This window comes from Prionailurus bengalensis, chromosome A1, assembly GCF_016509475.1.
Source record: "Prionailurus bengalensis isolate Pbe53 chromosome A1, Fcat_Pben_1.1_paternal_pri, whole genome shotgun sequence".
Lineage (NCBI taxonomy): Eukaryota > Metazoa > Chordata > Mammalia > Carnivora > Felidae > Prionailurus > Prionailurus bengalensis.
Window position 1 is genome coordinate 178,366,878 of NC_057343.1, and position 25,242 is coordinate 178,392,119.

The window sequence follows — 25,242 nt, forward strand, 5'->3', positions numbered from 1 at the left end:
AACTCACTTCCTTCCATAGACTCACTGAACCTATGAGTACAGATGGAACAATTTCCTCTGATAAACAAAAACAAAACAAAACAAAAAACACCCAAACCAGCTGAATGATGCTTACACATTGGGTGCAACAGAAAAAACTCACATAAAAGATAGAAGAAAGTGAGAGACAATCTCCCGTGAAGCCTACCGTTAGTGTGGTGGCTCATAATCAGAAGGGAACGCAAAACCCCAAGCTTTTCACTGAGGAGTGAATGGTTTGAACTCCACCTCTTGTACCCCAACTTTTAAGACATGCACCTGAGAGATGAGTCCCCAAACATCTATCTTTAAAAGCTAATGGGGAGTGCCTGGGTGGCTCAGTCGGTTGAGCATCTGACTCTTGGTTTTGGCTCAGGTCATGATGATGTAGTTTTGTGAGTCTGAGGCCCTGCAATGTCAGTGCAGAGCCTGCTTGGGATTCTCTCTCTGCCCCTTCCCCACTTGCACTGTCTCTGTCTCTGAATACATACATACATACATACATACATACATACATACATAAATGCTAACGGGGCTTGAGTCCATGAGAACCACAAGGCTATAAAGAACTGAGGAACAACTCCTGAAGGGACATGTGCACAGACTCACCCAACCTCAAAGCCCAGTGCAGAGGTAATCAACTGAAAAGCTCCCAGGGCTTTCTGTGAAAGAGACTTATTTGCTTATCTTAAAGCATTAGCCTAATGTGACTACACATCCAGGAGTCTACTAAAATACTGCCCCAAGATGGAGGCCAGTAGGCACCATTCTTATGCTCTCTGCCTTGCTTGAATGCACAGGTATCTCCTGGAAGGGGGCTTTGGACCCTCATCTGGCACCCTGATTTTTGCACCTGTTGCCCAGGGGACACCCCTAGGTTGCTTGGCCCTGGTGGTCAATGGGACTTATGCTTGTGGGTCCCACAGGTCTGTAACAAATTAAAAAAAGAGCTCCTGGAGTGCTTGGCTGGCTCAGGAGGTAGAGGTTTGTGACTCCTGATCTTCAGGGTTGTGAGTTTGAGCTCCACATTGGGTACAGAGTCTACTAAAAACAACAACAAAAAAACAGTTCTTAACCAGCTACCACCCCAAGGACATGGTAAAGAGGCAACAGACTAAGACGTCCAATCTCTCAGTGAAAGAGGCCTATTATCTTACGTTCAGAGCTATGCCTGAGGGGCAGACTTCTAATTACACACACACACCTAAGAGCTGACTGTCATCTTCTCCAGAGACCTTGGAGGGCAGGTGCTGTCTTCATGCTTTCCTCTGCCACTCTCTAGAGGTCAATGTCTCCCAGAAGGGAGCTCGTACATGCATCTGGTGCCCTGGTTATTATGCCCAGTGCCTGCTTTTTGAGCTACTGCCCAATGCCCCTTGATCCCTTGCATCTGTGTGCGCTTGTGTTCCTTGCGTCCCATGTGTCTGCAACAATCAGAGATAGTTCTTGGATGTCTACTATCCCCAGGGCACAGTGCAGAGAGCAGAATGAAACATACCCCCAGTCTCGTTAACAAGACCTATTTGCTTGTCCTGGAGTTTCAGGCTGAGAGACAGGCTTCAGGTTCGGCACACATGTAGGGACCCACTGAGGTACTCTCCAGGGATGGAGGCCAGTGGACACTATCTCGGCACTCAGCCTCTGCTTTGTTATAGGTTGCCAGTATCTCCCAGAAAAGAGCTGTACACTCACCTAGAAGCCTGAGTCTTGCAGCTGCTGCTCAGGGGGCATCTCTAGATCATATGGCTCTGTGGCCAGTGAAGCTTATGCTTGCAGTCCTATAGGACTATAATTATTTGCATACTTTAAAAGCTGCTGTCCATGAGTCTCACTTTCAATCAGTCTGAATCTAGGTGTTAACTGATATTGACACTGAGAAGCTACTCTCAGCTACCGAGAGCCACTAAAAATAAAGTAGGTTGCTTGGACAATCATAAAGGTTTGAGAAACAACCAAGAGCTAGGGCAAGGTTAAATAATAAGTTTCATCTACATGAGGCCCTTCCTGAAGACTGGGAGATGTGGCTGCTTTATGTAATACATACAAACCAACACAGAATCAAGAAAAATAAAGGCATAGAGATGAATATATTCCAAAACAAACAAATAAAAAGGTAAAACTTCAAAAAATGATGTTCATGAAACAGAGTTAAGTGCTTTACCTGACAAAGAGTTGAAAATAATGGTCATAAAGATGCTCATCAATCTCAGGAGAAGAATGGATGAACAAAGTAAGAATTTCAATAAAGAGAAACTATAAGAAGGTACCCAAAAGGAAGTCACAGAGCTGAAGAATACAATAACTGAAATGAAAAATACGATAGAAAGGTTCAAAAACAGACTAGCTGAAGCAGAAGAGAGGATCAGTGAACCGGAAGATCGGGTCCTGGAACTCATTCAACCAGAGCAGCAAAAATGAAAAAAAGAGAAAAAGTAAAGATAGCCCAACACACCCACATTTAGGTGTTTCAGAAGCAGAAGAGAAAAGGAGGCAGAAAATTTATTTAAAGAAATAATGGCAGAAAACTTCCCTAATCTGGAGAATGAAACAGACATCAAGATCAAGAAAACCCAAAGAGTTCCAAAGAAGATGAACTCAAAGGGACCCATACCAAGACCCATTATGAGTAAAGTATCAAAAGTTAGAGGTGTCTGGGTGGTTCAGTCATTTGAGCATCTGACTCTTGATTTTGGCTCAGGTTATGGTCCCAGAGTCATGGTATCAAGCTCCATGTTGGGCTCTGTGCTGAGCATGGAGCCTGCTTGGGATTCATTCTCTCTCTCTCTCTCTCTCCCTCTCTCCCTCCCTTTGCCCCTCTCCTCAGCTCATGCTTGCACTCGGTCTCTCTCTCTCTCTCTCAAGTCAATAAAATGAAAAAAAAAAAAGTAAAAGTAAAAACTCCCATAAAATGTATAAACAAAAAAAAAATAAAAGAAATACATCAAAAAATTTAAAGCTTAATGTATCATTTTGTCTTGTAAGGTTTGTAATGTATGTAGATGTAACACATAAGACATTTATGGTATAAAAGATGGGAAGGGATAAATGGATCCATATATAGTTCTAAGTTTTCTATATTTTAGGTGAAATGTTAAAATATTAACTCTATGTAGGCTGTAAAAAGTTAAAGAGGTATATTGCAATCCTTAGAGCAACCACTAAAAAACCAAGGAAGGGTTATAGCTAAAAAAGTCAATAGATCAGGACCTGGTACTATTGGGTTGAGTGGAATGTTTTAAGTAGGATGTGGCAGAGGATGATAAAGATTGTTCTAAGGAAGGGAAACAAAAGGATCGGTGATAAAATTGCTTGTGGCAAAGGAGATTAGAGTGCACGTTATAGTAGGAGGAATAGTGGTCCTCCACCAATATTTCTACCCAGAATGTCAGCATGTGACCTTATTTGGAATAAGCGTTTTTGTAGATGCAATTAAGGATCTTAAGATCATCATGGGTTAAGGTGGGCCAATAATGGGTTCCTTATAAGATACAGACATAGAAAAGAAACACAGAGAGAAAGAGAAAAAGGCCTTGTGAGCACCAGGACAGAACTGGAGTGGTGATGCCACAAGACAAGGAACACAAGGAAGCACCAGATGCTTGAAGAGGTAAGAATAGCAAAAGAGTGAAGGTGAACCCTTTCCTTACATTATACACAAAAATGAACTCAAAGTGGACCAAAGACTTAAAAATAAGAGCTAAAAGTATAAAATTCTTAGAAGAAAACAGGAAAAACTTCATGACTTTGGATTTGGCAAACATTTCTGGGATATGACACCAAAAGCACAGTCAACAACAACAAAAAATCAAATACATCAAAATTTATCTTTTATGCATCGAGGAAAACTATCAACAGAATAAAAAGGGAATGGAAGAAAATATTTGCAAATCATATACCTTTTAAGAAATTAGTATCCAGAATGTGTAACAAATTCCTATAACACAACAACAAAAAGCCAAAAAAACAAGTGGATTCAAAAATGGGTAAAGGACTTGACTAGACATTCCCCAAAGAAGATAAACAAATAGCCAACAAGTATACGAAAAGATGCTCAACATCTTCCATTATAAGGGAAATGCGAATTGAAATCACAATGACATAACACTTCACACATGTTATGATGGCTCTTATCAAAAACAAAACAAAACAAAACAAACAATAACAAAACAAAACAAAAAACAGAAAATAGCAGGTGTTGGCAAGGATGTGGAGAAATGAGAACACTTGGGCGTTTGCTGGTGGGAATGTAAAATGGTACAGCTGCTGTGGAAAACAGTACCACAGTTCCTCAAAAAAATTAAAAATAAAATTACCATGTGATCCAGAAATTCCACTTCTGAGTCTATACCCAAAGGAATTGAAAGCAGGGACTTGATGAGATATTTGTACAGCCATGTTCATAGCTACATTATTCACGACAGCCAGAAAGTGGAAGCAGCCCAAGTGTCAATCAGTAGAGGCATAGATAAACAAAATGTGGCGTATACACACAATAGAATATCATTCTGCCTTAAAAAAGGAGGATTTCTAACACATGTTATGACATAGGTGAACCTTACAGATACTATGCTAAGTGAAATGAGCCAGTTGCAAAAGAACAAATACTAGATGATTCCATTTCATGAGGCACCTTGAGTAGTCAAATTCATGGAGCTAGAAAGTAGAATGGTGGTTGCTGGAATCTGGGGGGAGGTGGAATGGGGGGCTATTGTTTAATGGGTATGTAGTCTGGGAAAACGTTACGAAGTTCAGAGATGGACAGTGGTGACAGCTGCACAACAACATGAATGCACTTGATGCCACTGACCTGTACACTTAAAAATTTGTCAAATGATAAATTTAAGTTATGCATATTTTACCATAATTAAAACATGGAAGAAAAAGAAAAGACGAGGAAAGGAAGGAATCTTTTTTAGAGACTTTGAGGGAGTATGGTCCTGCCCATACCTTAATTTCAGACTTCTGGCCTCTGCAACTGTGAAAGCATAAATTTCTGTTGTTCAAAGCCATCAAGCTTGTGGCAATTTGTTGTGAAAGCCACGGGAAACTAATATTGATACACTGAGACTACAGAAGGCAAATAAGACAGAAATGGAAACAGAAGACACCATGCAATACATCATTATGATGAAGAGCTAGAACAGGACTTTGTACAACTCCCCTAGGCGTGAGGCTGGGAACTGCAGACCATGCATGCTCCCTTTGTGGCACTAGCTCAGTGAGCCCTTGTGCTACCAGGCCAGTGAAAGCCCCCCATCCCCTGCCACAAAGGCATCCCCCAATGCCCCTGCCCCATTGAATAGTCAATGACAGCACTCCCAGCTTGATAAAAGTATCCATGGCCTCAGACCCCTCAGGGATGAAGATCTAGGACACCTTTAAAGGCAAGCCACCCAGAACAGCAGAAGTGTTACCGTCAAGGGTGATGGGCACCTAGAACATGTACAGAAAAACATGGGTTCAAACTACATGGATCCACTTAAATTATATGCAGGTTTTTTTCTGAAACAGCATAGTACTATAAATGTATTTTCTCTTCCTTATGATTTTCCTAACATTATCTTTTCTCTAGCTTACTATATTTTAAGAATATAGCATATAATATGTATAATATGCAAAATACTATTGACTGTTTATGTTTTCGGTAAGGCTTCTAGTCAATAGTAGGCTGTAAGTTAAGTTTTTGGGGAGTCTAAAGTTATATGTGGATTTTCGAGTGCACGGGGGGTTGGCACTCCTAACCGCCAAATTGCTCAAGGATCAAATGTACTGTTTTTCAAGGATGGCCCTCCTATTGCTGCTGCTTTGCCCAAAGCATAGAGAGCCAGAAGTGCCTGGAAGCTGACTGACTGATCCAGGATTAGGAAAGCTCTGGCTCAAGTTAGGACCAACCCTGGGGAGTCACTTATATCCTGGAGCATCATGCAGGATCAGCCTGAGGCCCAAACCCTACTTTACTGAACTCTGCCTCAGAGTGCACCTTCCCTTTCTTGGTTCCCCATTCCGTAACAGGTTTCTCCCGGAAGTACTTTTTTTTTTTTAATTTTTTAATTGTTTTTTATTTTTTTGTGAGAAAGAGACAGAGAACAAGCTGGGGAGGGGTAGGGAGAGAGGGAAACACAGAATCCGAAACAGGCTCCAGGCTCTGAGCTGTCAGCCTAGAGCCTGGCATGGGGCTCAAACTCATGAACCCCGAGATCATGACCTGAGCCAAAGTTGGATGCTTAACCAACTGAGCCACCCAGGTGTCTTCCTGGGAGTACTTCTTCATAAAGCCCTTGTCCAGTATCATCTCAGGATACTTCTTGAGGACTATCCTGGGGAGCCCAACCTGAGGCAAGGGAGAAAACACCTTGACTTGCCTAGTTACAATCTGGCACCTGTATCTCCTAAATATTTCGTGTCAAAGGCTGGTATCTTTTCTCAGGGGGCACTTTTTGGGGTCCCTGTTATTCCCAGATAAGAGTTACCCCCTCTGGCTAGCTGCCCCAAAACTTCCTCCCCTCTTAATCTCTTCCTTCTTATGTTGCACCCCTCATAGGGTACAACTGTAGGAATCACCTTCCCCCTCCAGATGGCTCTCTTGGTCAGCATCCATTTCTTTTTTCTTAAAGTTTATTTTTATTTTGGGAGATAGAGAGTGAGCGGGGAAGGGGCAGAGAGGGAGGGAGGGAGGGAGGGAGAGAGAGAGAGAGAGAGAGAGAGAGAGAGACAGAGAATCTCAAGCAGGCTCTGTGCTGTCAGCACAGAGCCCAATATGGGGCTCGAAATCATGAACTGTGAGATCATGACCTGAGCCGAAATCAGGAGTCAAGGTGCTTAACTGACTGAGCCACCCAGGCACTCCAGTCAGCAACCGTCTTAAGACAATCTTTTTGTGGAATCCCTGGCTTAACCCCACAAGCATGCATGTTTGCCCCTCAGAATTTTGGAAGTGCAGGCCTTTCCAGAAACGGGTATTTTCTGTGAAAAGAGGGCTGCCACTCAGCCTTTGGACTGCCCACATATTCACTTTTGCAGACAAGAATGAGGACCCAGTGCCCATGTTTCCGAACTCTAGGGGACACACTTCTGTATCTGAGTGGCCCCTGAAGGCCCCCTGCGGTGCACTTGGGCAGTACTAGGAGGGAAGAATTCTATAAATGCTCTTCTGTCTTAGCTGATCAGTCTCCAAATCTCTCCAGTACACCCTCAAAGTAGGGGGATGGGCTGATTAAGCTGGCAGAACTGGTTTTTGGACAACCTTCTTCACAGGCCTTCCAAACTTCATCTGAGACTCTGCATTAAAATGACACCTATTATTTTCAGGTTTGAGGCCACAGCTGAAACTCCAGACTGAAAGCGTCCCATTTTCACATCTTGTTACATAGATAAGGCTCCTTGTGCATACACTTTCCTTCAAGTTTGGTAATTCTGAGCCGCTACTGGTTACAAAGCTCCTCCAGCAGAGAGGAAAAAAAAAAAAAAAAAGGGAGAAGCAGGCATACAACACTCCCATTCAGGTGGGAGGGAAGAGAATAAGACCATCAACAAGAGACGCACCTGAATACACAAGCAAAAAACTCATTGGGATTAATGCTGGAAACCTCAGTCTTATAACTTCTGTGTTCTAGCAGCTAGAATCTGGTTCATTAGGAAATCCCTACATAACTTCATTCCTCTTTACCTGTTTTCTGCCAGCTGGTTTCCTCAGAACTTAGGATACTCCTTGGGATAAATTTCTTAATCCTTGGAACCCTCCAAGTTGCTCAGGGCCTATAGAAGGGCCTGGGATAGGCTCTGGCAAAAAAAGTTCACACTAAATTGCTGAATAATGCACTGCCCTACCTCTCATTGCCCCTCATTTTGGACTCTGCTTGCAAGCACCCACCTCATCCTCTCCAAGATGGGAGAACTGCCAGAAAGAGGGACCTGCAAACGTGAAGACATGAAGTTATGAGGGTTGATGGCCTGTTCTGGGAAAAATGAGGAGCCAGAACAGGAAGCGGAGGAAAGCATAGTGAGAAATGAATTTGGAAGGGTGTATTGGAGTGACACTGGGAAGAGCCTTCCGTGCTACGTGCCTGCCATGTTGCTACTCAGGAGTGAGGAGGGGGACACATAGACTGGCTACCTGGTTTTAACCGGTATGTCCGTGGCTATTATTGAGGGGAAATATTTTCTAAATCCAACCCTCTCACATCTACATCAAAGACTTCTTGGCACATGTATAGTCTTGTTCAAGATCCTAGACTTGAGTCTGGCACTCAGGAAGCCAAGACCCTTTCTGCATTCACCAAAATGATCTAGAGCATCGCTGACTTTTTTTTCCTCTTGTAAAGTTTGAAACATTATAGAATTACTCATTTCTTAAAATATCTAAATTTTTTCAGCATGAATTTAAAGAGTCGAGGGGATATGGTTTTCAGTGTATTGTAAATATTGACATGTAAAAACAAAGCTGTTCTGTTACTCTTCTCAGTGAAATTTAAATATATAGTAATTTCATACCATAATCCTTTTAAAATATACATGAACAAGCTGTTTTTCAATAGGTGGAAATTTTATATCCTTTTTTTTTGTTCCTTGAATTCTTATCTCCATTCCATTCCCCTCCCCCCACCCCCCGCCCCCAAGTTTTATGCTTGAAAGTCTTAATGCTCACCTTATCCTATGTTTCTTCTGTATGTTATAGTTTTCATTTTTGGTGATCACAGGCTTGGAATGTTGGTAAAAAAAAAAAAAAAAAAAGCTTTCTGCATTTATATTATCATTGTAGGGTCACCTGGGTGGCTGAGTCAGTTAAGTCCCTGACTCTTGGTTTTGGCTCAGGTCATGATCTCATGACTCGTGAGAGTGAGCCCCACATCGGGCTCTGCACTGCTGGTGTGGAGCCTGCTTGGGATTCTCTCTCTACCTCTCTCTCTGCCCCTCCCTGCTTGTGCTCGCACATGCGCGCACTCTCTCTCTAAATAAATAAATAAACTTAAAAAATAATCATTGTAATTGTTATTAAATGCAAGTGGTCAAACAGTACATTAACATTTTGATAAACAACAATTAAACATAATTTTATTAGAACTACTTCTTTAAATCAACCAATAATTTAAATAGTTTGCATATCCATGCATGAATATTACTCACTGCTAGAATGAGAGGATTCAGCATCAAATTTTTATTTGTTTATTTTTTAGTTTATTTTTATTTACTTTGAGAGAGAGAGACAGTGTGTGAGCAGGGAGGGGCAGAGAGAGAGGGGGAGAGAGAATCCCAAGCAGGCTGTGGGCTGTTACTGTGGAGCCCAACGCAGGGCATGATCTCATGATTCATGAGATCATGACCTGAACTGAAATCAAAAGTCAGATGCTTAACCTACTGAACCAGCCAAGTACTACTCAAATTTATTTTTAGGTCACATTTTTATAGATGTTAGTACTTAAGAGGCTTGTTTATGTAAAAATGAAAATTGTCTTATAGCAATGTTATGCAACTTCTTTGGATTCCTTCAAAGTTATTGTGTCAAATATTACATAGTGACCAGTCAGCACTATTATTATTTTTGTTTTTATTTTTGAGAGAAAGAGAGTATGAGTTGGGAAAGGACAAAGAGAGGAGGACAGAGGATCTGAGGATCCAAAGTGGGCTCCATGCTGATGGCAGCGAGCACAATGTGGGGCTCAGACTCAAGAACTGCGAGATCATCACTTGAGCCAAAGTCAGATGCTTAACTGAGCCACCCAAGCACCCCACAAAATTTTAAATTATCATTAAAATTTAATTCAACCATCAATTTTGTTGAGTGCAAAGTTTTGGAAATCATCTTAGTAAAAGCATTTTTTATAGTCACTAGAGAAATTCACCGTCTCAATTTCTGGAAAGCATACCTAAAAGTCTTTATCAAGATTTACAAAATAATTATTAATTATACCTGCATAGCAGAGACAGTCCTATGTACTCACCATCTACTTTATTTCCTTTTTTCTAGGTGTGCAGGGAGAGTACATTGTTTAGCCTCTCTTGCAGCTTCTTAGGGCCATATGATTAGGTGCTGACCAATGAACAGTGAGCAAGAATGATGTGCTTCTGAGATAAGGCAGTTACAGCTGGTGACCCTCTCCTCTGTCCTCTCTCTCCCAACAATACGGGAGACCATGAATTCTAGATGGTGTAAGATAGAAGACTAGCTGACCTCTTTGGACTGTGAATGAACAAAAAATGTGCGTTAAGGCATTATGTTCCCAGGGTGTGGAAACTTAGTAAGATGTCTGCTTGGTGAGGCTGAGTGACATTTCCCTGAATTTTGTCCCACTGTGTTTCTGATTAGCATGGGCCACAAGGTAGTTCCTGTGGGGGATTTGAAGAGTAGAAGTGAAACTGAAGTCATTTTGTAGCCCATACACATTGTCATTGGTCTGCTTGCTTACGTCCTTGGTGTGAAGAGTGTCTGGGTCCACTGTCACTCCATGTTCCCTTACAGCCTTCTTTAGATTCTCTGAGTCTGGGGTCACAATTGTGCGGTCAGCTATGTGACGAAGGGCTCCAGCCTCTGCAGGACAGCTACACCACCAAGGTCAGAGGAAATAAGAACTTACAGGCTTCAGTCTATCCTCATGGGGCTCCAGTTTGGCTTAGGCTTGCTCTCCCCCATTTTATATCCTCCTTCCCTTCCTGACTGCCTGCCCCATGGACTTTAGATCCAGTGTTGAATGTGAAGACAATGGGCTTACAGAGACTGCTTAATTAGATTTAACAATTATATAAGGTCAACTCCTTGTAAAAAAAAAAAAATCCCTTAACACACTGAGTGATTCTGCTTCTCTGACTGACTGGACTGATACAGAGGGATAATTTGCTACTGTGGCATCGTGTATTCTATTCTAATACAACCTTTCTTTACTCTTTCACTTGAAGGTATCTTATATAACCCGATAAGTTTAAAAAGGGTTGGGAAAGCACAAATATCAATTTCTATACATGTCTGTCAATAATTGGTGAAATGTTTCTATTTACGTGCTTTAAATGTATTTTCCTAAAAATTGTGAAACTAAAGATATAACTCATCTAAAATCTATTATTGACAAAGCCAGTCTACACTACCAAACCAGTCAGCCAAAAAGACTGTCAGATAAAGTCTAGCTTTGTTTTTCAGTTCAAATAAATGTGCTAATATGTATGTTTATGATAACTACCTTGTTTTTAATTCTATAGATAGATGGATAAGGCATGGAGCCTAGTCATACGGATAAACAGGCTGCTGCTATCTTCAAACAATTTTTTTTTAATGTTTACTTATTTTTGAGAGAGAGACAGAGAGACAGACAGACAGAGTGTGAGTGGGAGAGGGGCAGAGAGAGAGAGGGAGACACAGAATCTGAAACAGGCTCCAGGCTCTGAGCTGTTAGCACAGAGCCAGACGCAGGGCTCGAACCACAAACTGTGAGATCATGACCTGAGCCGAAGTCAGACGCTTAACTGGGCCACCCAGGCGGCCCGGCGGCTGCTATCTTTACTACTTCTTAACTGCTGTTCTCTTTCCTAGAGTTTCACAAGATTTTCTCTTAAGAGAACTGCATTCTTTGGGCCACCTGAGTGTCTAGTAGGTTCAACTTCCAACTCTTGGTTTCAGTCTCCTGGTTTGTGGGATTGAGCCCCAGGCTGTACTCTGTGCCTACATCACAGGGTCTGCTTGGGATTCTCTCCCCTTCTTTCTGCCTCTCCCCCATGCGTGCTTTCTCTCTCTCTCTCTCTCTCTCTCAATAAATAAATAAATAAACTTAAAAAAACCTCTCCAGATTAAACAAACAAACAAAAAGAACTGCATTCTTTGACTTTAGTTGCAAATGAGTTAAGTCAAAATTTCAGTGCAGGGTGCATGGCACTCAGTCGGTAGAGCATGTGACTCTTCATCTTGGGATCATGAGTTTGAGCCCCACGCTGGATGAAGAGATTACTTAAAAAAATAAATAAATAAATAAAAATAAATAAAAATATTTGAAAAAGGGAAGGGCATGTGATTCGCTCGGTTGGTGGAGCATGTGACTCTGATCTTGGGGTTGTGAGTTTGAGCCCCATGTTGGGCATAGAGTTTACTTAATAAAAAAAAAATAATAAACTTAAAAAAATTTCAGTGCAGTATCCCTCTCTATAGTAATGTATCTGAATCAAAAAAACCCATCACAGGTCAAAATATACCATTTTAAAATGCCACTCTTTGTCTTCAAAGGTATTCATAAGAAAGGGAAAGACATAAAACCCTCCCAAGGGTTTATGGTGCCTTGATTAAAAGAGAACTCACGGGAGTCCAATACTTTGAATTAGCATGCATACTCTCTCTCTTTTGCATCTCTATTAGTTATCTATTGCTGTGGAACAAATTAACTCAAAATGTAGCAGCTTAAAATAAACATTATTGAGGTACCTGGGTAGCTCAGTAGGTTAAATGTCTGACTCTTGATTTCTGCTCAGGTCATGATCTCCTAGTTTGAAAGTTTAAGTCCTGTGTCAGGCTCTGTGCTAACACAGTTTGGAATTCTCTGTCTCCCTCTCTCTCTTCCTCTGTCCTGCTCATGCGCTCTCCCTCTCTCTCTCTCTCAAAAATGCAAAAGAATGAAACTGGACCATTTTCTTACACCATACACAAAAATGAACTCAAAATGGATTAAAGACCTAGATGTGAGACCCGAAGCCATAAAACTTCTAGAAGAAAATATAGGCAGTAGTTTCTCTGACATCAGCCTTAACAACGTTTGTCTAGATATGCCCCCTCAGGCAAATGAAACAAAAGTAAAAATTCAATATTAGGACTACACTAAAATAAAAAGCTTTTGTATATCAAAACGAAATGAAAAGGTAACCTACTGAATAGAAGATATTTGTGAATGATGTATCCAATAAGGGGTTAACATCCAAAATATAGAAATAAGCAACTCAACACCAAAAATGTTCGATTAAAAAACGGGCAGATGACCTGAACATTTTATCCACAAAGACATACAGATGGCCAACAGACCCATGAAAAGACGCTCAACATCATTAATCATCAGGGAAATGCAAGTCAAAACCACAATGAGATATCATCTTACGAGACCAGGGCTCTAACCCCTGAGCTACGGAGCATCACAATGAGATCTCATCTTAACACCTGTCAGAATGACTAGTATCAAAAAGAAGAAATGACAAGTGTTGCTGAGTATGTGGAGACAAAGGAACCCTTGTTCACTGTTAATGGGAATGTAAATTGGTGCAGCCAGTGTGGAAAACGGTATTAAGGTTCCTCAAAAAATTAAAAATAGAAAGATCATATGATCTAGTACTCCACTATTGGGCATTTACCCAAGGAAAATGAAAATACTAACCTGAAAAGATACATGCACCCCAATGTTACTGTAGCATTTACAAAGCCAAAATATGGAAGCAACCTGCAAGTCCATTGATTGAGGAATGTTAAAAGAAGACGTGGTATGCATACACAGTGGGATATTATTCAGCCACAAAAAAGAGTGAGATCTTGCCATTTGGGACAGCATGGATGGACCTAGAGGGTATTGTGCTAAGTGAAAGAAGTCAGACAGAGAAAAAAACCAAGTACCAGATGATTTCACTTATACGTGGAATCTAAAAAACAAAAGAAACAAAAAGCAGAAAAAACTAGTAACTAGGAACAGGGCATCAAGTACTAAGGGGCAAAGACAACTCTAAATAGAGAAACAGCAGTCATAAGGAGCAACCATTACCTTTAGGGCTGATGCAGAGTACCTGAGGAAGAAACTTGGAGGAGCCTTCCACCCTCACAGCCAGGCTGAGATTCAGACCTTACTGGCAAGACGGTTAATTGTGACCCATTGGATGGTGACATTTGCTGAAGTGCTCCAGGTTAGGGCTGGCGAGCAGGAAACTTCCCACTGAGGTTGTCACTGAGTTCACTGGGAAGCCACCCTATGAATGTCCCAGCCACCCGTGTATATGTGTTGGGGGGCTGGTTTGGATATGGTTCTGCAAACCATTTGCTGCTGTATACCACAAAAGCAAGAAGGAAAATAAAGTATATTGGAATTAGGAAGAGAAGATCCTCCATCTGCTTGTGTTCCTCTAGGAACGTTGTGCCAGCAGGCAGAGGAGAGGGGAAACATTCAGAGGGTCCCACTCCTGTGTTTCAAAGTATGTAAAAGAACTTGGAACTGAGAGGCTATTAATGGATAACAGGTTCACATAAGTTCTGCTGCACAAAATGTATTTTATTATGAAGTGCTCTCCTAGACCCCACTGTGTGTGTTATATTACATATACCGCATGCGTACCATACTGTCTTTGTACAATCTAAACAATTTTGAATTCTGAATACGTTTCAGACCTTAGGGTTTTGGTTAAGGGATTGTGGACCTGACCACTTTGTTGTTAGCAGGTCTTGTAAACCCCAAAGCAGAGCTATCTGAAAAACTGAAATATGCCTCAAGGCCTTCTGCCTTTATTGATGACCAAATGTAATCACCAGCTGGCTTCAAGCCTGAAGCAATAAAAATACCTGAGAACCTGAGTTCTTGTTTGACTAAAGTGATAAGCCTTGGCTCAGCTTGTCTCTCGTATAGCTGGGGTAAGGCTTCTATCAATATAAGACTTTTTAAATTCCTTAAGCTCCTGGAATTTGACCCAATAGTATTTTTTTCCTCTTACAGTAGAATATGGTTTTAATAAAAAGATAGAAACCTTGAGTTATCTCCATTATAGTTCTAACGCCAAGGGCTGCAAACTCAAATATCTCTATGGGTTAGGCATGCAATTTAAATGAGTGGAGCCTGCAGACAGAAGACAACAGGGGGCAATGGTGACAGTGGAAATCTATAGAGCACATGCTTCCTATAAAGAAGTTAGTTGCTACTTAACCATTGCATATTGTTGCCATGTATATCCAATATAGTCAGATTCTCTAATATTTCAAGATAAGATGGAAATTCAGACTTTGTGAAAATGTCAAATTTTAAAACGATAAATATGGTGTAGGATAAACATACATATTGGGGAATACAGCTTGTGACTCCTACCCTCACCCTATGTGCCAGGTCCTGTGGCAAATGCTGGGAACTCAGAGGTCTTGGTTGGCTGTTACACTGGTAGTCCCAGTGAACCATGATTGCTTGTGAACAAGCTTGCATAGTCCCTTTCCACATTCACTCTGGGTTTGGCTCTATGACTTGCTTTGGCCAACAGGACATTAGCAAGCGTGGTGCAACCAAAAGCTTGATAATCATTTGCTCACTGGGGCTCATCTTCTTGGAAGCCAGTCACCGTGCAGAAATTTGAATAAGACACCAGGTGGAGAAGACAGGCCTGAGAGGATGAGAAGCTATTTTGATGAGCTCCCAGCTGATTGCAGTCTCTATGAGTAACCTCAGCTTATACCATGTGGGCCCAGCTGAGTCCAGTTGACCCACAGAATTGTAAAAATAAACCACCGTTTTTAAAGTTACTAAGTCTTGGGCGTGGTTTATTATGATACAAAAAGGTAAGTGAAACAGAGGTCATTTATCCTAACTCCTGTTTTACTAATGAATGTCTCAATGCCTAGACAGGGGAAGGGTTCTAGTTAAATGCAGACAGCAAGTTAGTGGCAGTAACTTTCCAATTCTGTGCTCTCTTTTCCTACTGCTTTTAATTCCTTTGGTGGAAAGCACCAAAGGACTATGAAACTTCAAACTCTACCAGTGTGGAACTTACACTGTGCCCTGCATGCATACAAATTACTGTAATAACTTGATCCTTAGAAATAGAAAGATTTATAGGTCATCAAGTCCCCTCACTTTACAGGTACAGAGAATGCAAAACACTAGAGAAAGAGAAAAGCAGCTTCTGATATTTAGTTGTAATGCTACTACATGATAGCTAGCCCTCTTCGGTAGACCTTGTGCTCTCCTGTTGAACACAGTTTGGCAGAATGTAAACATCAGATGAGGCCATTCTCTGACCATGGATAGATCAAGACAAAGACAAGATCGCTCCTTAGTTACGTTTGAAAGCAGATAAAACATGAACATTGTCCAAACCACAAAAAATGACCAAACATCCGTCATCTTGGCTAACGAGGGGTTTCTGCTTCTTTACCAATTACAGCTCTATCTAGTGTTCTGCTTCTTTACCAATTACCAACCCTATCTAGTGTTCCCGTGTTCTAGGAACGACTGAGATGCCCCATCATAGAATTACCCCCACTTCCTGATAGCATCTGATGCAGAGTAAAGCCCCACTTCCTTACACCCTCTCCCAAATCACCTAACAACTCTTACTTATGATTTTTCATGGTGGATATTCTCCCTCATTGCAACCAGTAATTAGCCCAACTTGTTCAATCAGCGTGTCCCTAGTGGTCTTTGGTTAGTGACCACTGGCAGACCTGACAAAGTTCACACAGAGATGAAGGCAGAGTTCACTAGGAGTCTCCAGGTCTCCAGCTGTGGTCCTTCTTAGCACCCACTCTTTTGGTTAATGTCTGTTTTCCCACCACTAGAATTAAACTCCATGATAACCGAATCCTTCCCTGTAACGTTCGGAGCTGATTTCCAGTGCCTACACTGGTACCCGGCAGAGGCTGGAAGTTTAAAAAATAAGTACTTTCTGAACGAATGACAAAGAGGGGCCCAATATGCACAGGTTCCCTTTCATTTCTCTGTTCTTCCCAGTTCGTGGTGCGTACAGACAGCACCAATTGTTCATCTCCATAAACCCACTTTCCCCAATGAAATTTCCAAACCTCGCACTCCTGGGATGCCCATACTCTCAGAGCCTCCTCCCTTGCCTGAGCTTCTTTCGCTGGCTGGCACCCTCCCACACCTGAGCGCCAGGGCTTCCTAACGCCCCTAGAACCCACCTGTCTCCAACATCTGTCCCTATCACCAGCGGCTCGCCCACCAGCCTCCCCGCTACCTAGGCGTCTTGTGGACACTGCGGCGTGGAGTGCGCATGTGCGGAAATCGGTCCACACGCAAGATTTCTGACGAGTGAAGAGTTACCTCGGAGTTTCCGTCCCGGTCCGAAGCGCCTGGGGCTGCCAGGAAGTCAGGGGAAACTAGCCGGAAGGAGAATCCGCGCGAGGGCTTTCTGGGACATGTAGTTGTGGCGCTCCTGAGGCCCTGTTTTGAAGGAGCCCTTCATTCTTTAGGTTTGCACGTGCCACTTTCAAAGTCCAGTGCTACTTTCGGCTCAGAATTCAGCTTCGGGGTGCCATGAGAGATTAGCCTGGTGTTGGCTTCTCGTTCCCACAACGCTCTGCGGGCTCCCCGGCGCCTGCTGGGAGCTGTAGTCCTCGATCGGCGTACTGCGTTCGCCGAGGGGGAGGGCGGAGCTGCCGGCGGCCCGGGCGGGCTGGCAGCTAGAGTGGGTACGATAGCCGCCTCCGCCTCTGCCGCCTCCGCCGTCGCCTCCTCCGCCCGGGCCGTTCGCTGCTGCGCGGGGAGAGCGAGGCGGGGCCGCCGGGGCCGCCATGGAGCCCGACTCGGTGATTGAGGACAAGACCATCGAGCTCATGGTGAGTGCGGCCCGCTGGACCGTTCTTCCGTCCGACCGGCCCCGGGCGGGCCTGCCCACCTCAGCGCCCGGCGCGAGGCCGGCTCCGGCCCTTCCCCGCCGCCGCGGCCCCGACCTGGGCCCCCCGCCTTCCCTGGCCTCGGGGCCGGCGCGGTTCCTCCAGATCCCTCGAGATCTCAGGCCGGACCTGGCCCGGCCCCCTCCATGCTTCTCGGTTCTCATTCCTTCCTCTGTCCTATATCCGGGCCCGTCTCTCGAAGGACCCTCGCTCGCTTCTGCTGTGGCCTTAGCGCACACTCGGTCTAGCATCTCATTCTCCTTCTCTTAGAAGGGGATTTTTTTCTCTATTTCTCCGGCCCAGGCCTGCACCGCTCTTGCAAGCCCCACTCAGGCCGAGTGAGATGGTGGTGGGAGGGGGGTTAGGAGGAGATGGGTCAGGGCCTCGGTCTCCGCGTCCTAGTAGGGGTCTCAGCACCCTCTCCCCAGCGTAGGGCTGTGTGGATGCCGGGATAGGCCCTACAGGGGTGGAGGTGGGAGCTGTGGGGTTTGTAGATGTGACGTATAAGGGGCCTCTTTCCCGGGCCCCTGTGGTGTCCGGCTTCTCGGACAAAGGGTTTCCTACTCCGCGATGAGGGATGTTTGCATAGCAAGGCCCCAGGTACTCCGGATTCCATCTCCCAGGAAAGGGAAACTGTAACTTCATGTTTTTCAGCGCTGCTTTGGGAAAATTGGGGAGGAGCGGGGTAGGGTTGTCCTCATCACTGCCGCCAGTTCTTTCTTATTAAAAAAAAAAAAAAAAAAAGAGAGAGAGAGAATCCTAGGCCCCTGGGGAAGCGATCACTCTTCTGTTACTAGCCATTGGTAGCCATGCCAGACTCCCTGGCCCTACGGACACCCCAACCGCTTTCCGCCTTGGGACTTGGAGCCAGAAGGGGTTTTTGGAGACAGGACTGTGAGAGAGTGGTTACCAGAAGCGAAGAATTTGCTGCTTGGTGGATGGATTGGTGGAAGAAAAGAAACATGGCAGCTATTACCTGCCAATTTGAACATTGGGGGAATCAAACTGGGCTTTGGAGAGTTGGGAGGAGGAAGTCTTCAGGGTTTCTTTCCTGTGGAAACCTTGACAGTTTCTTTGTATCTCTCCTAACACAGTAACCACCTCAACCCCAGGGTTGAGAGGGAAGATGAAAGAATCTACTTAACCCAGCACAATGTTTTCCTAGCCAGATTTTCTCCAGTGTGAAAATGTTTATTGAGTCAGTGATTCCACTGGGTAGGGTCGGTGACATCAGAGCCACTTCCCCCATTTAATGCTATAAATAATAAATGGTGACACTGAAAGTCTGTTGGATAGCTGCATGGTTTCTGTGGATGATGGTATCTGGGGAGTTGAGCTGCATGTTTTAAAAATGGAAGTACAGTAGCGTAAATACACAACTTAATATTTGCTGTCCTTTGCATAATTCACAGAACTAGACCTCTCCAGTATTCTTTAAAACTAGAAGGAGAAAAAAAAAAAAAAAGCTTTGGTTGTTCCTGCTTTGGGCTCGTGTGCACACGTGTGCTTGCTTTTTCAAGGATGTTGTCACTTGTGAGTTTTTCTTTGATTTTCATGTAGTAAGTAATTTTTCCTTTTTCAGTATAATTTATCAAACTATCGTAGTCAAGCCTTTGTATTCTGAAAATTTTGTAGTGGGTTATTTTGGTAAATATCTTCATTGGGATTCCACATATAGTACATCCGTATTCTTATGGATGTACAGCACAAACACTTAAACTGGAGGAGTACTTCATATTGAAAAATTGTAACTTGGTGCCTCTTTGAAATTGGCTGTTCTGTGCTCCTTCCATTTTCATTCATTTAAAAAATGACTAAAATGTCTTTATTTTCAAAAGACTTAGAAGAAATACTGCATAATTCATTTAGTATTTTTGAGTGTATGGTAAAAAAACAACAACAACAACAAAAAAAACCTCTGCCCTAAATTTGTTGGTTCCCCATGCTCATAACTTAAAGTTTTGATTATACATGATTGTACTTGTCTGTGATCTGAAAAGATATTTCAGCCTTTCAAGGACGTTATATACTGGAATTCTCAGAAAATTTAACAAAGAGAGCAATTTTGAAATGGCTTTTCATATACGGATTTTGATATTCTCTCAAAGGGATACCAGTTAAGACTCTTAGGCAACCCTTTTCATAAACATGTATGTATTTATTGTAGTGGATAGTGCAGGTATTTAACAACTGATTTGGTAAATCCAGGATTGGATGTAGGAATGATAATGCCTTAAAATCTAATTGCATGTGGCTCTCTGTATTCGCTGCATTTTAATTACAGTTTCCAGAACTAGGTTAAAAATACTCTTTACGTTGGTTCTAAAATAACATGATTGAAAGAAAGGAATGGGTTAAACTGATGGTATGTTAAGAGCCTAAAGCATGAAATATTTTTAGATTTTTATGAGTCAGCTTCAATACTCAAATATTTGTGATTGTGCTGCCTGTACCAGTTTGGTACTTAATGGTTAACAGGATAACTTTCATTTGATATTCCAGAGAGTGCTATATGAAAGACAGGAAGCAGACTTTTGGGGTATCTCCAGTTTCTTAATCTTCATCCTTCCACTTCTTTTGATTTTGATTCTTTTTCTTTTTCTTTTTTCCCTTGTGTTTTTGTTTTTCTTTTTAGTTTGCTAGGAAATAAAGCTGGTGATAGCCCAATAATGAAATCTCCAAAATATAACCTCCCTTTGTGACTCCTATCTCTGCCTAAGGCTGGGTCCACAAAGAATGCTTCTCCAAGTGACCTACCTCATAGGGTTCAGTCTTTAATATAGACTATAAACTCTTGATTGAGACAACTGAATTTATAATTGCTGATGGTAAATAATTTAACCACCAAATGACTTTCATGGCCTTATATTGGACTATAGTAGTTTGTGGGACTTTGTTTCTGACTTTGGTAAAATGAGTTTTATTATTATTGAGGTAGAGAAGTAATAATCCAGTTGGAAGTATGTCTATGTCTAGTGCGGTGGATATCACTGGAAAGAATGAAAACTGCATTATGTATCACATGATGTTTTTTAATGATTGAGTTAGGAGTAGGAGTTGATGTTCAGGCACTCATTGCTAGAAAGCGCTCACAGAGCTGCTGATTGGAAGAGAAAGATGGTAAGTTTTCCCTATTAGAAGATAGCAGAAGCTGATGTTAAAGTTTTAGGAAAGGTAACCCTTGCTTTCTCTATGGGTGTGAGCGTGTGCCCACCCGTCACCCCCAAGCACAAATTATACTCTTATTAGCTGTTGGATGGTCCCCCTCTTTGGTAAGTGACCTTAAGTGACTCATTTTCTTTTTGTGTTGTCTCTAAGTGGCTATATTACTTGTTGAATGTAGTAAAATACATTGGACCTAAGAAGGTAAGATATCAATGCTATTTTTTAGAGCTGTTGAAGTATAGGCAGGCTACAAGGCTAAGGAGATGAAAGAAACTAAATAAAGTTATGGGAAATTTTTCTTTTTTTCTTTTTGGATTGTCCCCCCCTTCCTGTCATTGGTTCTCTAAGTGGAGTAAGTGGGATTGTTTTTTAGTGACTGCTTTAAGAGATTGGATCTTAGTTTGTCACTATCACTTACCCTCATTTACCTCTAGCCATGTGTTGATTTACCAAATGCCGATTAAATAGACAAAGGTTTAATTAAGTAGGGTCCGAATGGAATAAACCACATACGTATACCTACTTACAGACTCATTTACCTGCCTCAAGACACTGTGGCTCAAATATATCAATTTTTGCTCCTGATTTTTGAGCAAGTTAGCTGCCCCTTCAGAAGTGACAAGCACAAATACGATCCTGTGCGCACATCTTGGTACTCCTGGCTCCTGACTGCTCTAACCTGAAAACAGAGAGCTGGTATAGGAAAGTCACTAGGCCATTACATGGGTTCACAGAACAGCACTTAAGGCCACTTGACCCTTGAACGACGTGGGTTTGAACTGTGCAGGTCCACTTATAATAAGTTTTTGTTTTTTACAGTACTGTAAATGTATTTTCTCTTTTAATGATTGTCTTGCTATCTTCTTTAGCTTACTTTATGTAAGAATACAATAGGTGATACATATGAAATACAAAGTATGTGTTAACCACCTGTTTATTTTATTGGTAAGGCTTCCAGTCAAAAGAAGGTTATTAGTAGTTAAGTTTTGGGGGAGTCAAAAGTTATATGTGGATTTTTCTGTTACATGCGGGTCAGTGCCCCTAATTACCCATGCTGTTCAAGGGTCAACTATATATCCTTCTGAGTAGTGCTGTTTGATTCTATGATCCTCTGAATTTTGTACTCTCGGGTTCCTGGGTTCCACCTGGTGGTATTTCACTTTAAGGGAAAGAAAGCATTTCAAGTCCTAGTAATTTCAGTTACAGATTCCCTTCTAGCTTTTCTTCCCACATCATTCCTCACTTATTCTATATTTCAGCCAGATGGTAGACCAGGGTTCTTCAGATTCTGCTCACATTTTTTTTTTTTTTCTTTTTCTCCCCCCATGCATTGAAGGCTACCGATAGTTACTGGCGGGACCTAATAGTTGGCTCTCTGGCCAAACTGGCTTCAATCAGATCTCGGCAATTCTCTCTTCCGCCTGTACTGAGAAAAGTCCTGTCTCCTCAAAACACAATTTAGGTGCCACCTCTTTTGATGTCAGTTTACGTTATGGTGGCAGATACTATTTTGTTTTTATAGCATTGCCTACCCGATGTTCACTGTTAAATGAAATGAATGAATTCTGGCACTTTGTGTTTATCTTGTGGCACGTAGCATTTTCCAGGCTTGTATTAGAGTTTCCTGTTTGTGTCTCCTATTAAATGATAAACTCCTCGCAGTGCCTTCTTATAGTACACGTTCAGTAAACGTTGAGTTGAATTTTCCTGTTGGTTGTTTATATGCATTATTGGTGTCTGTCTGGTAATTCTCACCTGTATCGGTAATTCTCTTAATGTATTCCTAACTCATATGGGACTTAATCATACCCTCCTGTATATCGTAAAAGCTTGTGATTATGTCTCAATTTCCCTTCCAGAGGCTGTATTGTCTTTTGAATCCTTCACAATGCTTAGGACTTGGGTGTGTAATAGGTACATTGATTGAAATTAATGTGAGGTATTTCTTTTTTCATGCTGTGAAATCTTTTTAAGGTTTCCTTTTGATAACTTTTAAGACAAAGGCGTAGATGAATAGAGGAGTAAGACTGGTAAGGCAGAAGAGGAGAGTGATGTGTGGCACACACACATCTATAGACCATTGTTTACTGTTTATACAGACATCGTATAAAACCATTATTTACAGACTTTTACATCCAACAGATAGATTTACATACATCCCAGAGAGTGGTTGATAGCAAAGTGTTGAGGAAACCCTTTTATACATGTTGATGTGAACTTGCCAAACAGTAAATTCTGAGGAAGTGTGATTTATCAGCAAGGGCATGGACTTTAGAGGGAAGCACCCAAGTTTTATCCTAGCTTTGTCACCTGCTGGCTGTGTGACCTTAAGAAAGTTAACCTTTCTGTGCTATGATTTCATTATCGGTAAAAACAAGAAAATGTAGGTTTTGCTCTGAGTTGTTGGGAGGATGATGGGAGAAATGTGTGTGAAAGGACCTTGCAGAAGCTTATCTCAGCAACTGCTTGCCGTGCTAACTTCCACCGGTACAGGGACCGGGTTTTGTAAAGCACAGTCAAGGCAGATGGCGGGAAGAAAGTTTTATTTTCCCCCCTTAGTTGTGCATGTATTTATTTGTGAAGTTTTACAGAGGCCTGACATTGAGTTGCTTTAATTATATGTTTCATGAGGTATCTCTTTGGAAGAAATCATGAAATCATACAGAATCAGTATTATTTTGGAAATTTGGGAAGTGGAAGGAGCGTTACAATTATTAAGAACTGTCAGTTAGACTTAATGGCCTGTACTCGAACTACAGAGAGAACCCACCCGACCCTGCTTTAGGTATCCTGGTAGAAAGAGACTGGTGATTCGTTCCTATTAACATTGAGCATTGTGATTTACGTTTGATCAGTTTAATTTTGATGAGGAAATTAGGATTTTTGAGTTCTTATTCTGGTTTTAGCAAAGCTGATGATTTTGACCTTTAACAGAATAAGCAGTGAGTATTATACAAGATTTCCTCCTGAGTTGTATTGTTGTTCATTGAATTAGTTGACAAAGGGGGAAAAAACCTGTTGGTCAAGAATGTGCTTGTTAGCTTCAGTTAAGTTTCTGCTGATCACAATTGCCTAACAGGAAGTTTGTCTTTGTAGGCAAATGAGAGACGAACCAGGAGGACCTGACAGTCCAGTAGGGTATTTCTAACCTGGAGTTTATTATTGTTTTAACAAAATTCAAAGATTGCAGAGTTCTATGATGTCATCAGGAAGCATTTTTAGGAAATTCCCTCTCAGGGTTAGTCAACAATGAAGAACTTCACAGAATGGAAAGCTGTGAAGTAGAAACAGTGGGACATTAACTTGTAAAATGAAGGGGAAAAATAGTCTGTGAGTAGAGAGATTGATAAATATAATAAGTGTAATGAATATGGGAAGTCATTCTAATAGCTTGTCTCTGATTCACAGAAGAAAATTTAAGAGAGAGCTCTACTGTTGAGAAAAAGGAACTTGAGTCATTTTTAATTTTGATTTAAGAGTTAAATTGAGAACCCTTAACCAGTTTTGGGAACTAATAATAAAATACATTTTGGTTCTGTGAAATGATTGCTTGGGAGACTCAAAGAGAAAGGGACAGAGAACAGGAAGAACTCAGTCTTTACACTTTTGGTCTGGCTTCTGTTAATCTTGGTATCTCTAGCATTAGGGCCACCACGAATTAGGCATTCAGTAAATATTTATTTGAAGGGAAGACCAGAAAATTAACACAGTAATACAGGAAAAAGCTTGATGACTCAGGAGGTTCAGAAATGAGTCCATTGGTCAGATTGTGGTTGTGTTTTGCTATCATTGCTCAGCATTTTGGTTATAGCACCGAGTTACACTTTGAAAAGCAGAGTATATTCTTTTTAGCAGTTAGCTAGTAACTCGCTGCTTCTATCAAAATAGGGTTTTCAGTTTATTCTTAGGCTTATTCTAATATCACTTAACGGGAGAAGCTTGAACACTCATTCTTTGCTTGAGATTTTACTTAAGTGATCTCTCTTTTAAGTTGTGGGTATTAGGATACTTTCCTAAGATTGTTACGTTATGGTGAGGCTAATCATAGACTTTTTTTCAGTCACTCCAGTTGCTTTGCTTACAATGTGATAAATCAGAACATCTTCAGTGATTGCCTGTGGACTATTTATTGACAAATCTTGGAATTTTAAAATTTCTTGGTTTCAGTTGGATTTGAGATTCTTTGTCACAGACAGTCTTTGCTGCTAAACACAAAGACCTACTTGGCAACATTATAATGTGTTTTATTATAAATATTGTGAGCCTCTCACAATTGCATGCCTTTGTTAAAGAAATGCTTTTTTAAGTGGTAAAATATGGAGCGTTAGCCCTTTCAGGATGGCTTAACTGGTTCAGTTGTGTTTTAGTTTGGCTAGGCGGAAATATTTACTCTTCTGTATTTTTGTGCTTCTCTATTCTGACGTTAACTCCGGACCTTTGAGAGTAAAGCTTGGTTTCTTCTGCCCCAGGAATCATGGCCTTTCTGATCCTTAGACTTGGCAGACCAC

At 41.7% G+C, this 25,242-nt stretch overlaps 1 protein-coding gene and 1 long non-coding RNA gene across 8 annotated transcripts in view; one reads left to right on the forward strand and one right to left on the reverse strand.

Moving 5' to 3' along the window:
- Window positions 1-17,070, reverse strand: part of LOC122492379 — a 69,914-nt gene extending 52,844 nt beyond the window's left edge. Inside the window, exon 1 of the long non-coding RNA XR_006299602.1 lies at window positions 16,856-17,070. This is a non-coding gene — a long non-coding RNA (uncharacterized LOC122492379). The remainder of the gene's footprint in view (window positions 1-16,855) is intronic.
- Window positions 17,071-17,077: 7 nt separating this feature from the next.
- Window positions 17,078-25,242, forward strand: part of FBXW11 (F-box and WD repeat domain containing 11) — a 121,280-nt gene continuing 113,115 nt past the window's right edge. For 2 of the 7 annotated variants that reach the window (XM_043596036.1, XM_043596061.1), the window contains exon 1: window positions 17,307-17,512. In XM_043596036.1, the coding sequence (XP_043451971.1) occupies window positions 17,468-17,512 (45 nt within the window). In that variant the 5' untranslated portion in view covers window positions 17,307-17,467. Of the gene's footprint in view, window positions 17,513-25,242 lie in introns of all 7 variants that reach the window. The other 5 variants (XM_043596059.1, XM_043596013.1, XM_043596044.1 and 2 more) reach the window with 5 other exon arrangements.